The sequence below is a fragment of the Micrasema longulum genome, unplaced genomic scaffold (genome assembly GCF_059751315.1).
Source record: "Micrasema longulum isolate JH-2025_06_02 unplaced genomic scaffold, ASM5975131v1 h1tg000817l, whole genome shotgun sequence".
Lineage (NCBI taxonomy): Eukaryota > Metazoa > Arthropoda > Insecta > Trichoptera > Brachycentridae > Micrasema > Micrasema longulum.
The window spans coordinates 12,576-28,792 of record NW_028278009.1 but is presented as its reverse complement, the minus strand read 5'-3'; the positions used below and the strand labels follow the sequence as shown (position 1 = coordinate 28,792).

The following is a 16,217-nucleotide window of genomic DNA, read 5'->3' as shown; positions in this document are numbered from 1 at the left end:
GAAATCACTAATAATGGCTCATTTAAACGACAGAAGCTACGTTTATTGTAAACATATATGTATGTAACAGACTGGTGTGAGGCAGACAAAGTAGACGAATACGTCGCGCACAGCGGTCATTGGCCCCGCGACAAGCAGTCACTTGTCTCCAATTCACGCTCGAAATTACCGAGCCACCCGCTTGGTGGCTGCCTGTATAGAAACTCCGGATCGCTGGCAGGGCCAGAGAAGTGAAGTGCCGGATAATAGAGGGAACTTTACAACTCGGTAACTTCAAAATCAACATTTGCGAGTTACCGACTGAAAACACATTTTTCTAACCTCCATAAATGCTACAAATATACAAGTCGTGCATTCAAATCACCATAGCATTATTTGAATGTATCACGACTCGTCTATTTGTAGCATTCACGGAGGAAGATACGAAGATGTGTTTTAGTGGCCAACTTAAAAATGCTGATTTTGAAGGCACCCAGTCGTAGTAATTACGCCGTGAAATGTCATCTATTAAAAACTGAAATTTAATTGAATGTAGTTACGCAGAAAGCAGCCAGTCTACAATTTTAGAAAAATGAGATATTGATGTTATCGGATGCAGTAAGGTCAATTTTATGTTTTGCTAAAAACGGCCAGACCGTTTTCATACAAAAAACTGTATTAATCACCTTCTGAAAATGGCGTCGATTACAAAAATGGCATTTCTCAATTTGTAGAAAACACACACCACTAGAAAAATCTTACGGTACCTTAGAAATCATTAAAACTGGTCAAATACATAATTAGATTCTTGTTTGTAAAAAGTAATGTATTATTATTATCTGTAAAAGTCAAAAACATTCAAACTGTTGAATAGATTTGATTATTCAGTCTTTTCACAAAAGTGCTATTATCTCAGTTTCACTTTTCTACGTTCAATTCTTCTTCAATTCAATAACGAAATAAAAATAACTTACGCGGTGTTGTTAGCTAAGCGGCGACTACGAGGCTGACTATCCCCAATCGATCTCCTCTTTCGGGATTTAAGCCGGAGAGTACCCACCCGGCACGGAGTGAAATGAATGTTTATCGGCTTTGCTACTCGTAAAGAAATGATGTCGGATCACCGCTTTTTAAAAATGTGTATATTATTTACTGTTTCCAATCCTTCATATTTTTTAAGCAATGCAATATGTGAGTTAGAAATTGATCTAGATCTGTGATTTGGTCTCATTGTGGAAGATTAACTCGGAACAAATAATTTTTAATGTTTTCTACCAAATTTATAATACTGAAATCGAGGCTCTCCATTGTATTTTATGTGTACGTGAGAACTGCCAAGGAGACGTATGTCCTCGTAGTCTATTTCTCTACAGTATCATTTATACTGTATTCAATTCATTTAAACATTTTGGTAAGATTTAAATTTGAAGTATTAACTTTATGGTCAAATATATTAACTAATGTTAGTAAATACTTGTATATAGCCACTCGCTGACTTGTCAATGTCTACCGGTTTCGAGATGTACCCGTCTCTTCGTCAGGACTCTCACGAAATCGACACCAGTAGGAAGAGCAATGTCTTAAAGCAATCTCTTACGATCTAATATAATTCATCAACATTATTGTGTGCGATGATTTAAATATAATCTTATTTCATATCGCAGGGTAATTACTACAGACAGGTGACTTTGAAATCAGCATTTTTTATTTAACCACTAAAGACACATTTTTAAATAGAAAAGTCGTGCATTCAAATCAGCGTAATATCAAAAAATTTATATTAAGCACTACAGTTGTGGTTATTTTTTATAATTAAAGCAAAAATAAAACTAATTTGTTTTTAATCACATATTTTATAAACAATATTTTGAGTTTGTCGAAATTTTTATAGACAACGACTAGATTCAACTCCCCGAGAAGCTTGATATTAACATATTACAACAGAGATAAAGAACATTTTAGAGAAGGTAATATAAAAGTCTAGGCTTCTACAGGGCTTCTGACCTGTCATTGGCTGGTTAAAGTGGCCACTTTACACACTGTGTAACATTCACCATTCTGCCCATATTTGAACATCTATATCCCTTCAATTCTTTCGTCTGTTGATGTTTGTGAAGTTAAAGAGCTGAAACCTTTATTTATGCGGGTGAGATTCGTGTAATTGAATTATTTCACCTTCATACTAGGCAACGCCTGAAAATCTCATCCGAATAAATAAAGGTTTCAGCTCTTTAACTTCACAAACATCAAAAGATGAAAGAATTGAAGGGATATAAATGTTAAAATATGGGCAGAATGGTGAATGTTACACCGTGTGTCAAGTGGCCACATAAACCAGCCAATGACAGGTCATAAGCCCTATAGATGCTTAGACTTCTATATTTACTTCTCAAAAATGTTTTCCCTCTCTGTTGCAACAAATTAAAATATGAACACCTCCCTAGGGAGAAAATCCAGCCAGTCTGCAAGCATTTGGACATACTCGAAACATTGTTGAAAATCAAAGTTGTTTAGTTTTTATTTTGATCATCATAATATTGTTTGAATGCATCACGTCTTGAAAAAATGATAAGATGTGACTTAGCTGCGGTTAACAAAAAATCAAACCCTGATTTTGAAGTTATCTATTTTTAAAAAAAGTGAGCTCATGAAAAGGTTTATGAGAGCCCTAATAAATTGGCATTAATGATAAATAATACAATGTGTTAACTAAACCTTAACAATCTTAGAATCTATTTAAATGTACATCGGACATAGTCATGGCGTGATCTAGGCAGACATGGCAAGTGTGTCACCTCAAGTCAGGAGTGACAACACTAGGAACACATCAACTATACCGTTTGGTGAGATGTTGTTGACTGTTCCGAGGATCCTCGCCAGAGAGGAAAAGAATCCGACGTTGGATTTAGAATTTCCCACAGCGAAGACAGCATCGGAACGCAAGTTACGATGAGGTACATTAAGGTTGATCCGAGAATAATTGTAGTAATCGCCCGGCTATATTTATTTATGGTTTGAGCAAGATCTAAGTACTTAATTTTTTCACAATGAGATCTCAAATGTCTTATTGGCTTTGTGAAGGCGTTTATGGTTAAGTCGTAGAAGTAAGTCAAATGTATTGAAAATACCTTGAAAAGAATAATGCCCTGGATGTGATGATAGTGTTTAGTGTGAGTGCGCTTTGAGCGTTTGGAAGAGTAGATAAACTATTTTTTATTGATTTAGAGTCAACATTTTCTAAAAGATAATATATTTATAATAACATTTATAATTAAAATTACATGTAGTTTTTCCTGATTTTATTTTTATTTTGTTAAGTGCACAACAATCTATCGTTTTAATGAATTTTTTTCAATGTATCGAAATAAATTAATGTAATATCAAATTCGCGTTATTCCGTTCGATATTGAATTCGGTTGTTCCAAAAATTACTCGCAAAGTTTTTAATGTACGCGTACCGAATTCGTGTCTTCGGATCGACGCGAAGCCAGTTTTTTATCAACATGTCAATGCGAATTGGTAAATATCTCGGTGTTGTGTTTGTGAGAAGGACTATTTTATTTTTCTATTGAACATAATAATATTACCTTTAACAATATTATTATATATTGGCCCATACGGGCGTTTAAATAAAAAAAAAAAACAAATAAACTATCGTTTGTAACTAAAATAGTAGATATTTTTTGAATTAGAATCGTGGAAGGTGATTTAATCCAATGACTTTGCAGCGAGTAATCTAATTTTCGCGCACTCCTTAATGGAGTCAATAAATTTGCGAAAACAAAATAAAAAAAATATTTCAATCGATGGATGCTGGCATCAAAATTGTATTGAGACAATGTGTGTTCCGTATATTAAATATGTTTTTAATTTACGCATATATCACAGCTTGTAATCTAATTTTTCAAATTACATAATCAATTGATTGTCCATAGAAATTAATGTAAAGAGCATTATAGTTTTCTCGAGCTTTAAGCCAAATGTCAATTTGTTCTCTATTGTCAGATTTTTATTAACTCATGTTTGGGAGCAACGCGGCATTTTTTATAGATATAAAACAAACAAAAAAACTCGTTACATTGATTTCTCAAACAGTTTTTAACTGAGCAATGTAAAAAATACAGAATTTCTGTAAATATCTTAGAAAAATATTATCTGTACACTATGCTACAAGATCTAATCTTATTTTGAATTTGCCAGTTATCTATGGATCAAATGTTAACAAACTTATATCAGCCTAAAAGAAAATGGCGCGTTTTTACCCAAACTGACTTGTACAGATATTTAAAGTAATCACTTCAATAATCATCCCTCCATTACAAATGTTGTATAATTATCGTCTCTTGCATTGTACGCAGGGGTTATTTTCTTTCCTCCACCTTTTGAGAACTCTGGCGTGTGAAGTTGTCACAAGATGGCGTCGCGCGCGCTGCTCTCAGAAAGTGAGGTTAATGTTTATTTTCTGGACACATGTGTTATTATTTGTATCGGTGTCCTCAGTCAAGATATAAAGAATGGTGTGAGTTTATGATAAATGATGAAATAAACAATGTAAAATGATAATGTGTTTTATTTGGTAAAATTAATTTAGTTTTTTTTATTTATGAAACTTTTGTACATATAATTATTATAAATATCTTCCAACTAACCAATAACAGACCGGTGAAAGTTGATCAAGATTTGTATTAAGCTATTTTTTATAGCTGTTTATTGGTGGATATAATATGAGTCCATTGCAGGCGAAGGAACCAACTGACAAAATGGTCAAACTTTTGTATTCAATGTTATATAAACTACTAAAATCATACTTAGCAAATCGGAAGCAGTATACATATGTAAATAAAAAATAAAGACAAATAAATACAAACAGTAAATTTTGGTGTACCACAAGGATCTATTTTGGGTCCACTATATATATTTTAATGACTTATCACTTTACAATTTTAATGGAAAAATTATTATGTATGCCGACAACATTGGACTAAAATCAAACAGACGTATCAACAAATAATGACATAAACGAAGACCTGACTATGTTGACTAAATGGACAAACTCAAGCTTACTTACACTCAATGAGAAAAACTGCAATATTATCCATTTTGAATATAGAAATATATGATCTCCCCTATCTAAGAGCAACTAAAGAACTCAACAATGTTTTGAGTATGTCCAAATGCTTGCAGACTGGCTGGAGACTGGCCAGTCTGCAAGCATTTGGACACACTCAAAACACTGCTGAATTAACTACCTGGTAAAAGAAGTATAAAGATTGGAAAAATGTTTTCAGGCGTTGCCTAGTAGGTGAATTGGTTCAGCCGGATGAATCTCACCCACATGATAAAGTTTTCAGCTCTTACTCCACAAAAGTCAAGAGATGGAAGAGTTGAGGAAATGTGGATGTTCAAACATAGGCAGAATGTTGAATGTTACACAGTGTGTAAAGTGGCGACTTCAACCAGCCACTGACAGGTCATAAGCCCTGTACATGCCTAAACTACCATATTCTCTTGTTAAAAATATTTTCCCTCTCTGTTGCATCAAATTTCAATATTAACTCACTAGAGAAAATCCAGCCAGTCTGCAAGCATTTGGATATACTCAAGACATTGTCATATAGTGCTTGTTTATATGAAAGTACAAAAACGGACGCAGCAGTCTCCCATATCGAGCTTTTGCATGTTTTAACCCTCCTAAAAATCTATATTTTAAATATCAATGGCAGATCAAAAGCCTTGTTTATGTGTTGACTTCCTTTATTTTTTCTTCTTCAAAATTCTTCTCTATACCCATGTCTGTTGTAATATGTAATAATTTCCTACAAACATTTAGAAAAACTCACAATATTGTTGATGAAATTTATTTTCTCTTTTCTGAGAACCTCTTTTTTGACCTCATTTAATTTGTTTTGAATTCCAAAAATTATTTACTATTTATCGATTGAATTTTCTATTCAAGTTTTTTTTTTAAACCTGAGTACTTATCCTAAAGAATAATTACTTTAACTTTATTTATACTGGCAGCACTTATCCCAAATTTATCGCGGGCCTTTTACCGCGGCTGCGCACGAAACATATGGCGGACTGCGTCGGAGGATCGATTTTTCCTTCGGAATTATTTCTCGAGTGCTCTCATTCTCATTTTCCTTACAGCTGTTACTGTTACCATGTGCACGTCTCCCGCGCCGCTCGCACGCATACGAAACGATAGAGATGGGAAATATTTCGCATCTTTTTTCCGCATACGTGTTTGAAAAGTGACAGGAGACGGCTGCGCGGGAAATTTACAGACACTCGAGATGAATTATTTGGAACGCGCGCTTAAATATTCAAAAGAGCACAGATTAATATGTTAAACGATTTTCTATGATTTATCGACAGTTTGACGTTTCATTTTCCACAGATATTTGATGTTGACATACCCAAAAACTAGAAAAGGTGAAAATTCATGCTTTTTTGTTTACTGTATAATTTTTCAACAATTGAAATCGTAAAAAATAATAAATATGCAACAATTACGAAAAATAAACACAAAAACACCCAAATTTGTTGCAACAGAGAGGGAAGACATTTTTGAGAAAGCAATATGGAAATTTAGACATTTTCAGGACTTGTAACCTCTGTCATCGGCTGGTTTAAGTGGCCACTTTACATACTGTGTAACATTAAATATTTATTTTCGTTTAACATCCACATTTCCTCAACTCTTCCATCTGTTGACTTTTGGGAAGTAAAACTGTTATGATGTGGGTGAGATTTATCCGGCTGAACCATTTCGCCTATTAGGCAACGCCTATGTTATATAAGCGATATTTTATTCCCTTCTCAAAAATGCTTTCCTTTTGTTGCAATAAATTTACTTTTTTTCTTGTATTTATAATATTTTTACTCCTCTTTGCATTTAATATACTTATAAAAAAGCCAAGCACAGCGACAAAAGCATCCGATAGAACCGTTATGCCTATGTTGTCAAACAAACAAAATGGCCGCCAATTTGTTGCTAACCAACATCGCTTGCGTTATATGAAACAGTGATAGGGCTTCTCTATAGGTTGACGCATTATTACTCTGAGGTTGGGAACATAAAAAGAAATTGATTTCAACAGAGATGATATATTAAAGAGTTTTTATTCTATTAAACGTATTTTTGTAAGGTAAAATGCTCTGTTCGCCATGTAAATGAATAAATAAATAAATATGTTGTCACCGGCAGAACACAAAAATTGCAGTCATAATTTGATCATAATAAAAACAGAAAAATTTCACTTACCATGAATACTAATAAAAACATATGAAATGTATTTAGAAAAAATAATTGTATTTTCTACTATATTCCGAGCGGAACGCACACGTTCTATTGTTTTGTCCTCCCCTTACGGGGGTTGTATTTGGATCCTCTGCCTCTGACCACCCAGGGAGTCCTTCTTTATTCAAAGCCGTTCTCTCATTGTAAACATCCGTGTTTTTACTTATGTTTGTTGTGTTACTATAGTTTAAAGCAATCGTTTTTGTATATTTGGATACGTTTATTTATGAATGTTGTTTGTGTAAATACATATTTTTTTAATAAAAAAAAACAGAGGCATTGAGGGGATCCTAAAGGGGTGGGGACGACGTGTCGGCCTCTGTCCATACATTCTCCTCCCCCATCCTTAATCTGCATAGAGTTTGTATTCCTTAGGGATACTTATAATAACTTTTTTATATGCGCAGCTGACAGAGAGTCCCCCAAGACTCTATAACAGCTGCGGGTGGATGGTGGGCTTAAAGATCTCCCCTCAATATATGAAAATCAAAATATGCATACATTTTTTTCTTCTACATATATTCGATTATATCGTAGGTTGCGGACGAAGATACTTTAAATGTTCACGCGAATATACTCATTTTCGTACACAAATATCGGTTTTTCTTTAACTCTTAAAAGACTGTGGTAAATAATCCCTTTGCGCGCGGTGATGTAACATCGTATTACCACTAGTAAAAGACGGAATATTCTAAAGTTCAGACATTTGAAAAATGGAAAATGGAAAACATGGAGACTACTGTTAAATAACTCCTTTTCAGTAATTTATGGGAATAAACATATAATTTAATCCTGTTATAGCAAAATAAATTGAAAATCACAAATACGCCGCTCATGTTATAAGAGAGATATATCAAATCTTGTGTCCTATGTCGACTAGTGTGACATCACAGCCACACAAGAGTTAAAGTCAGTCGAAGATAACTTCCCATTGTAATCGGGGCCCCGGACCGGAATGAGATGTGTAGAAGAGTTGTTCCGGGCAGCGCAAAACGGAGAGGCCTTTTTAGAGCTGATTGCCAACGTCGGAGACACCTGACACCCTGCACAAAAAGAAGAAGAAGAATTGTATTTTCAAAATCAATATGGATACTGCGGAGAAATGTTTTCATGCATAATTTAAAAAATGTAATTGTTAAAAAATAAGTCTAAATTTGTTGCAACAGAAAGGAAAAACACTTTTGAGAAGATAATATAGAAGTCTAGGAATTTATGACCTGTAATTGGCTGGTTTAAGTGGCCATTTACACACCGTGTAACATAGGAAGGGAATCCAGCCAGTCTACGAGCATTTGGACACACTCAAAACATTGTGGAAAAAATATGTTTGAGCAAAAACGCGGTTTGTTTGACCTTGACAATTGCGACATCAAGATTCGTGACGATGTTCTATTTAAATTTAAACGGTCACAAATAAAGCTCAAAATTTAACTGAATCGTGGCGTATTAGGGGCGTGGCCAATGCCATGGACCGTGTTCGCGGGATTTAAAAATTATAAATTTAAACTTTTTTTTATGCCACTTATCAATTTTAACTTGTAAAAAAATCCGTGATATTTCCTTATTATTATGAAGAATTTCGGTGGTTTTTTATTTTATTTATTTGTTTATTTTTTAACATGATATTATTTGTACGTTGGCGGGCTTACTGCCAAATGGCAATTTCTTCCAACCAACTAAAAAAATAACAGTTTTATTTTTATATTTCAAGTTACAAAACATATTCAATAGAAAATAAAGATTAAAAAGCTAAAGATATATAAAAATAAACGTATTTGTTTATAAATTATCTTAAATCACAACTATTACTCAATGGGATAAAGGAAAAAAGAGGAAAAGAGGAGAGATTAAGGAAGAGAAAGGAGATGTTTCTTCAGACGTGATTTAAACAGAGATACTATAACATTTAAGTTTGTAAGTGAAAATTCTTGATGGAAGTTCATTGTAATTTATTATATAAATAAAACACGAGTGATACTTTAATCCACAAATTTGGAATATCCAGTGACCGGTTTCAATCATGGTCTAATAATAAAGATAATTCAAATTTTGCCAATCATTTAATAGAAAACAAACATTCCTTCGAATTAAAAAATAATGTAAAAATAATTCATATTGCACCCAAAGGCCATAAACTTGACAAATTAGAAATTCTCGAAATTAATAGATTAAAAAATAAACCCGACGTAGAATTACTTAATGAACAGATAACACATGTGCATTCTCCATTACTTTACCCATTGTAATATAATTTTACTAATGACTTTTTACCCCTTGTTTTTCAGAAATCATTACAAAACCACACTCACGAAGGATGGGACACCAACAATAAAATAAAATACTTAAACTCATTAAAATAACATTATATCCATTCATTAGTTAACCCATAGAAAATTTGTCGATAATGATCCTTAAGATAAAAATAACTTTATTTAATTTACTTACATATAATTTTGAATTATGTATCCTTACCTATGTTCTGTATAAATACATTTAACTTTTTAATAAAGATACCAGTCTCGAAGATGTCGCGAAAGCGATGAAACCGGTCACTGGATATTCCAAATTTGTGGATTAAAGTATCACTCGTGTTTTATTTATATAATAAAAAAAAAAGAGATACTATAGTAGCATCTCTGATTTCACAGTCGAGCCGCATGGACAGTATATGAGTTAGAGAAGAAAGAGGAATTGTGGATGGGTATTAAGAGAGTGCCTTGAGAATTAGATTTACCTAATTAATAGTGGAGATTGCTGTTATTTTCATTTTTCATTTTCATTTTCATTTTATTTTTGCACCACAACAGGCCAGGAGGCCCAATTACAGTGGTGAATTATGGCATCTTCCGATAGGGTGATGACTTTTGCGTCACCTTATACGTTTCTAGATATACCCTAGCTATAGTGGTTTCGATAAGTTATCAGTAAATTAATGGTTAGTCTGCAGTCTACATATACTTGCACTGAAATAGTGAGCCTTATCAACCATGTATGTTACATATATACGTACGTACTACATACCTCTGGAATAATATTGCGGTGGCAATACTTCTATCAGCTTGATATAAAAAAGTAAAATTTCAACACTTATCAGTTGAAGCATCCCGTGTACGATGAGGAAATTCATTGCTCCGATAATTTTTTTTAATTTTTTTAATTTTTTTTTGTTTTTTTACAACTTTCTAAAACAAGACAAGGACAATCAAGACTAATGAACCAGGGACTGAAATTATACAATAAACTACCAGACAAAACTAAACAAAAGACTCAGACAAACTTTTCAAAAGATGTAAAAAACATTATCTTGAACAACAGAGCATAAATGAAAAATGTATATATTATTTTTTGTAATATGAATGTAATAATCCGTAAGGGTTTATAAATAAATTTTCAAATAAAAAATAAAAAAAACAATATCTCTTCAATCCGTGCCTCATGTCTGATAGCCCCGCCACACTATGCTCCTTGCGCTGCTCATCACAATGCTCCTCGCGCTGCCGCTCTCTCGCCCGATATTGCCCTCTCTGCCCACACACTGCTCTACTCGCGCAATTAATCGCACTTGTCATTTGTCTTTGCTATACAATGGACGATGAAACTATGGCAGTGTGCGCGCTATGCATTTTTAGTATGGCCAATTATATCAATGTCATACAAAGAAATTTGCATCATTCAAATATGACGCGTACATTTTGTGTGAGCGCTCGATACGTGCTGCGACCGCGCGGTTATGTGGCCAGCCACTCGCACTTATATTGCCGATCCTTTCACTCGCGCTCAAAAACCGACAAAATAGGGAGCGGTGGGCACGACGAGGAGCATGACGTGCGGCATGATGAGTAATGTTGTCACACTACGTCTCTTTCCTCGCTACTTCCCATGCCACTCGTCGAGTGTGTGGCAGGCCCATGAGGATGGTGATTACGCCTGACTCCAGGCATGGCTCGTCTGCGGACAGTCTCCCTCTGTTTGGAACGGTCTTGTGCTCTTCTATAGGCATTCGTCAGTGATGATTCTGATAACTCAGTGACTGTGCCGCTCCATCTTGTCGGTTGACGTCCACGCGACCTTGTCCCTTCGACACTTCCCCGGAGAGTAGTTTTCTCCAAACTATCAGAGTCTCCCCTGGAAATATGCCCAAAGCACTGCAGGATTCTTTTCTCGCAAATGGATATCAGTCGTACTCCTATGTCCAGTTCCTGGAGAATAGATTCATTCGTACGTCTGGCCGTCCACGGACTCCGCATCATTTTACAATATACATAAGAGGTAAAACAGAGTATTAAAAAAATAAAGCATAATTACAAAGCAATGAAATACATATTAATAGTAAAAATAGTAAACCTAAAATTCCCACAAAGGCATGGTCTGTTCGTGGGTATACAAGAAAATGCTAATGAATTTTCGCCCCTATAATAAATAATGGACAGTTATAATATTTATTTTGTTCATTAACGCCCCAAAGGCATTTACAAAAAACAAAAATAAAATACATGCTAACATACTAAATAATAAACACAGAATAAACAGAAAAAATATGTGAAATTAGTTAGAAAGGATATAATAAAAAGTTTTACAAAGTAAAAAAAACACAATGATAACAATGGTATGTAAGAAAAAACAGTAAGCATATAAACAAAAAATGCAAAGCTTATGAAATAAATTCTGTAAAGCAAACACAGTAAATAAAGTGTTACGGTAAGCAAGAAAGACAAATTTAAGTTAAATTACTCGTAATAAACAAGCAAGCATATATTATCGCGAAAAATGATGAAATAAAAATATGTAAGTATATATGAAATGCGTATTTGCCAATACTACAATGCAATTTGATATAATACTAAAAAATAAAAAACAAGTATAAGGTAATAAAAATAAACAAGTAAGTATTTTTTTAATTTATGGAATTGAATTGTCAATAATAGTTTGACAAGCAGCTACAAATAAACTTGATATTGTGGACTTATAAGATAGTAAAGAATTGGACAAAATGATTGCAGCCGTTCCATAAGTGTTACCTAACCTATGCAGTCTCGGTATCAATGAATTGTTTTGTTGGTTGGAAGAAGTACTGGAGCAATGAAACAATAAAGTACTCCTAGTGTTGACGGCGGGTACTCTAAAATTAATCAATTCAAGTATTTTTGGTACGTCAAAAAGAGAGTTTACAATTTTATACAGTACAAAAAGATCACTAATAGTTCTTCTCTCAGAAAGTGAAAAAAAAATTATTAAGTTAATTGGATACAAAAAATGATTTATATCACGCTGTAAAAATTAGAGCTTGGTACCTTACCAAGCCAACCCAAAATAAAACACTTTTATTGAATTTAATTCAGGCATAGGCGCCGTGGCGCAGTTGGTAAGACAGCTAATTGTGAGACTAGCGTCGGCGTCGCGGGTAGATTTTTTCTCAAATGGTCTGGGTGTTGTGGTATATTTTGCATAACTTCCTTCCATATCCTATTTCCCACCTGCTGACAAGCCTCTAAAGAAGAGGCTTTAGGGGGTTATTCATTTAACTAATAAAATATATATATATATACACATATATATATATGTGACGCGTTTCGTCTTGCTAGGGCATTATCGAATTCTATTTGATATGTTTGATAATGTCCTAACAAGATAACGCGTCAAATATATATTTTTTTTTAAAACTATAATGAAATCCAATAAAAGTGTTTTATTTTGGATACATTAACAAATTTAAATATGGAATTCTACTAATTATCTGCATACACAATAAAAAAAATAAAATAGAGCATTTAATGAGGAAGTTAAGTGGCTTTTTACAATTTTTATAAGCCCCGTAAATGCCTAGACTTCCATATTCCATTCTCAAAATGTTTTTTTCTCTCTGTTGCAACAAATTTGGATCAAAATACAACTTTAACCGTAGCGCGACAATGAGCGAATGAATGCAATTAAATAATCTAAAATAATATAATTTATTTCAACAGAGAGGGAAAACATTTTTGAGAAGGGAATATGGAAGTCTAGGCATTTACAAGGCTTATGACCTGTCATTGGCTAGTTTAAGTGGCCACTTTACACACTGTGTAACATTCATCATTCTGCCCATGTTTGAGCATCCACATTTCCTCAACTCTTCCATCTGTTGACGAAGTAAAAGTAAAAAAGTTTGTGAAGTAAAAGAGCTGAAACCTTTATCACGTGGGTGAGATTCATCCGACTGAACCAAATCACCTACTAGGCAACGCCTGAAAACAATTTTCCAATTTTTATATACTTCTTCTTTTACCAGGTAGTAATTCAACAATGTTTGATTATGTCCAAATGCTTGCAGACTGGCTGGATTTCCTCCCAGGGAGTTGTTAAACTACTCCCTAGGGAGGAAATCCAGCCAGTCTGCAAGCATTTGGACATAATCAAACATTGTTAAATATATGTATTTTAGGATGCAGTTATTAGTAAACGCATGAATTAGTCAGACCAATTAAGCATCCATTTGTCAAGCTGATTATCCTGGAATAATTATGACGTCATCGCGTCTAGTTTGTATGAAGCAAAACAGTGTGCGACGTTACAGCCGTTTATCGTTTGCAAAGGGATTTTACAGCACATTATTTTTAGAATTAATATCTAAAAACAGGGGTGGATTTTAGAAATTCCACTGTGGAAATGTCTCAATTGATGTTTCCTCTTTGAATTGTTTATGCTCGCCAACCGGAGAATAGTTTTCCATTCTATGTGGGCCCATTTTTACCTTCTCTCTAGTAACGTAAAATACATAGGCGTAGGTACATGATACTTAACAGAATAATCAGCATTTGCACCATAAAATCAGAATGAAACACGGGTAGCATTAACAAATGCTAAATTACGCTTTTATTTTAATTAGCATCTGCTAAGTAATTTAAACATCGGCGTCGGTTTGTTTTAAATTTCCTGTTTCCGGAGAGAAAAAAATATACAGTTCTGTGCAGTGACGTATAATTAAATAGATACGTTAAAATGCCGAATAAAATAAAATTTTCCCGAACGATTACTAAGATACGCTACCGATCCCCCCTACCATCAAGTTTTGATGTAAGTACATCGGTTTGTATCGACGGGTCTAGAACCCCTCTATATGTTTATCTACGCATTAAAAGTGATAACAATTTTGATCCGCCGAGCAATTTATCCTTCAATTACGATTTACTTAAATTGTTAATCGTTTTGAGGTTGGCACTTTTTTTCTTAAAATCCTATTAAAAAAATGAGAGAAAAATAAGTGAATTTCGTCCAAATTAATTCTTACATAACTCAGTTTTGGAAACGAGTGGCTGGATGCAAAAAATAATGTCGCTAAGTTCTGCCCTATTAACATATAAGAGTATCTAGGCGAAAGAAAGTTGCCACTATAAAAAAATTATTAGTTATTTTATTTTTTTTGTCTGTTTTACTGTTTTACGGAGTGTACGTATCGAGACGTTAAAGGAGCTGGCTTTGTAATTGCTCTGTAGATAAAGACAGACGATCGTTAAGCAAAACGTTTTGGTAATTGTCAAAAGTTATATAAAACCGTGTTCAAACGAGCATTTTTGCTTGAATGGACTCATTGGACTTTATAATATCTTTGAAATGAGCACTTTTTATCACAGAAGCCTATTTAAAATATAAATCTGAACTATTTTAAATGTCAATGACGTAAGGTACGCGGACTAAATTGTTGCGGTCATTCATTGGTTCTATTTGATCATATGATGTCGGGATATTTGCAAATTTGTCGATTTGCAAAAAGCGTATGATAAAGTAGATACAATGAAATTGTGAGGCGTGATGGATAAGTATGGAGTAAACAATAAACTTATACGTGCAGTATCGTCTCTCTATGAGGAGAGTTCAGCGTGTATAAGAGTTAATGGGGGATTCACATCTTGGTTTGCCATCTTAACAGGCGTGAAACAGGGATGTGTAATGTCACCATGGCTGTTTAATCTATACATGGACGATTTAATCTATACTTGTACATAAGGCAGTTCTGGGACATTGCTTTTGATTTCTTTTCCAGTCTTATATTTTTAGATCCTCTTGTTGCATAGTTTCTATGAAAGAACTCATTATTTTTTAGTTTATTTTGAAAATATCTCGGAACTATTCCTTTAATAATTTTGTTTATTTCATTGGCAACATTGAATTTGATTCTTTGATCAATTGTCGTGATATCTAGAAGTTGAATCATTTTCTTAACTTTTGTTCGTCTCCCACATCTTAATATTATCCTCATCGCTTTGTTGTGTATTATTTGGAGTCTCTTTAGATCTCCTTCATTACTTAAATATAAAATACTGGAGCAATAATCAATGTGGGGAACGATGATACTTTTAAATACCAGCAGAGAGGTTTTAATGTCTAATTTATTCCTTATCCTTCCTAACAGGGATACCTTCTTTGCGATTTTCTTACTCGTATAGTCTGCATTTTTTGAAAAAGATAATTTAGAGTCAATCCAAACTCCTAGATATTTTATGCTTTCAACATTCTCAAGAACTTCTCCATCTAATTCAACACTGTGATCACTGTTAAAACAGCGTTTCTTACCCATTATCATACATTTTGTTTTTCCTACATTTAGTTTTAGCTTATTTGCTTTAAGCCATTTGGAGACTGTTTTTAATTCTGCATTTATTTTCCTTATTGCTGAATCATATTCGTTATCAGCTACATAAATTAAGGTATCATCTGCCAAAAGTCAAACTTGGCAATCAGACAATGTTAAAGTCATATCATTTATGTACAAAATAAACAATAGTGGTCCCAGAACAGATCCTTGTGGAACTCCCAAATAATTTTTTAGTTGATCTGACGTTTCATTATTAACCTTTGTCATTTGCATGCGATTGTTGAGGTAATTTTCAAACCATTTTATTTCCGTGTTTTGAATACCAATATTTTTTTATTTTTTAATGATTATATTTCGGTCAAT

General features: G+C 33.6%; 1 protein-coding gene across 1 annotated transcript in view; it reads left to right on the top strand.

The window, feature by feature from the left end:
- The window catches only part of Pur-alpha (Purine-rich binding protein-alpha), a 55,800-nt gene extending 45,933 nt beyond the window's left edge, over positions 1-9,867 (top strand). Inside the window, exon 10 of the mRNA XM_088230769.1 lies at positions 9,568-9,867. Coding sequence (XP_088086895.1) covers positions 9,568-9,614 — 47 coding nt within the window. The 3' untranslated portion in view covers positions 9,615-9,867. The remainder of the gene's footprint in view (positions 1-9,567) is intronic.
- Positions 9,868-16,217: the final 6,350 nt, after the last annotated feature.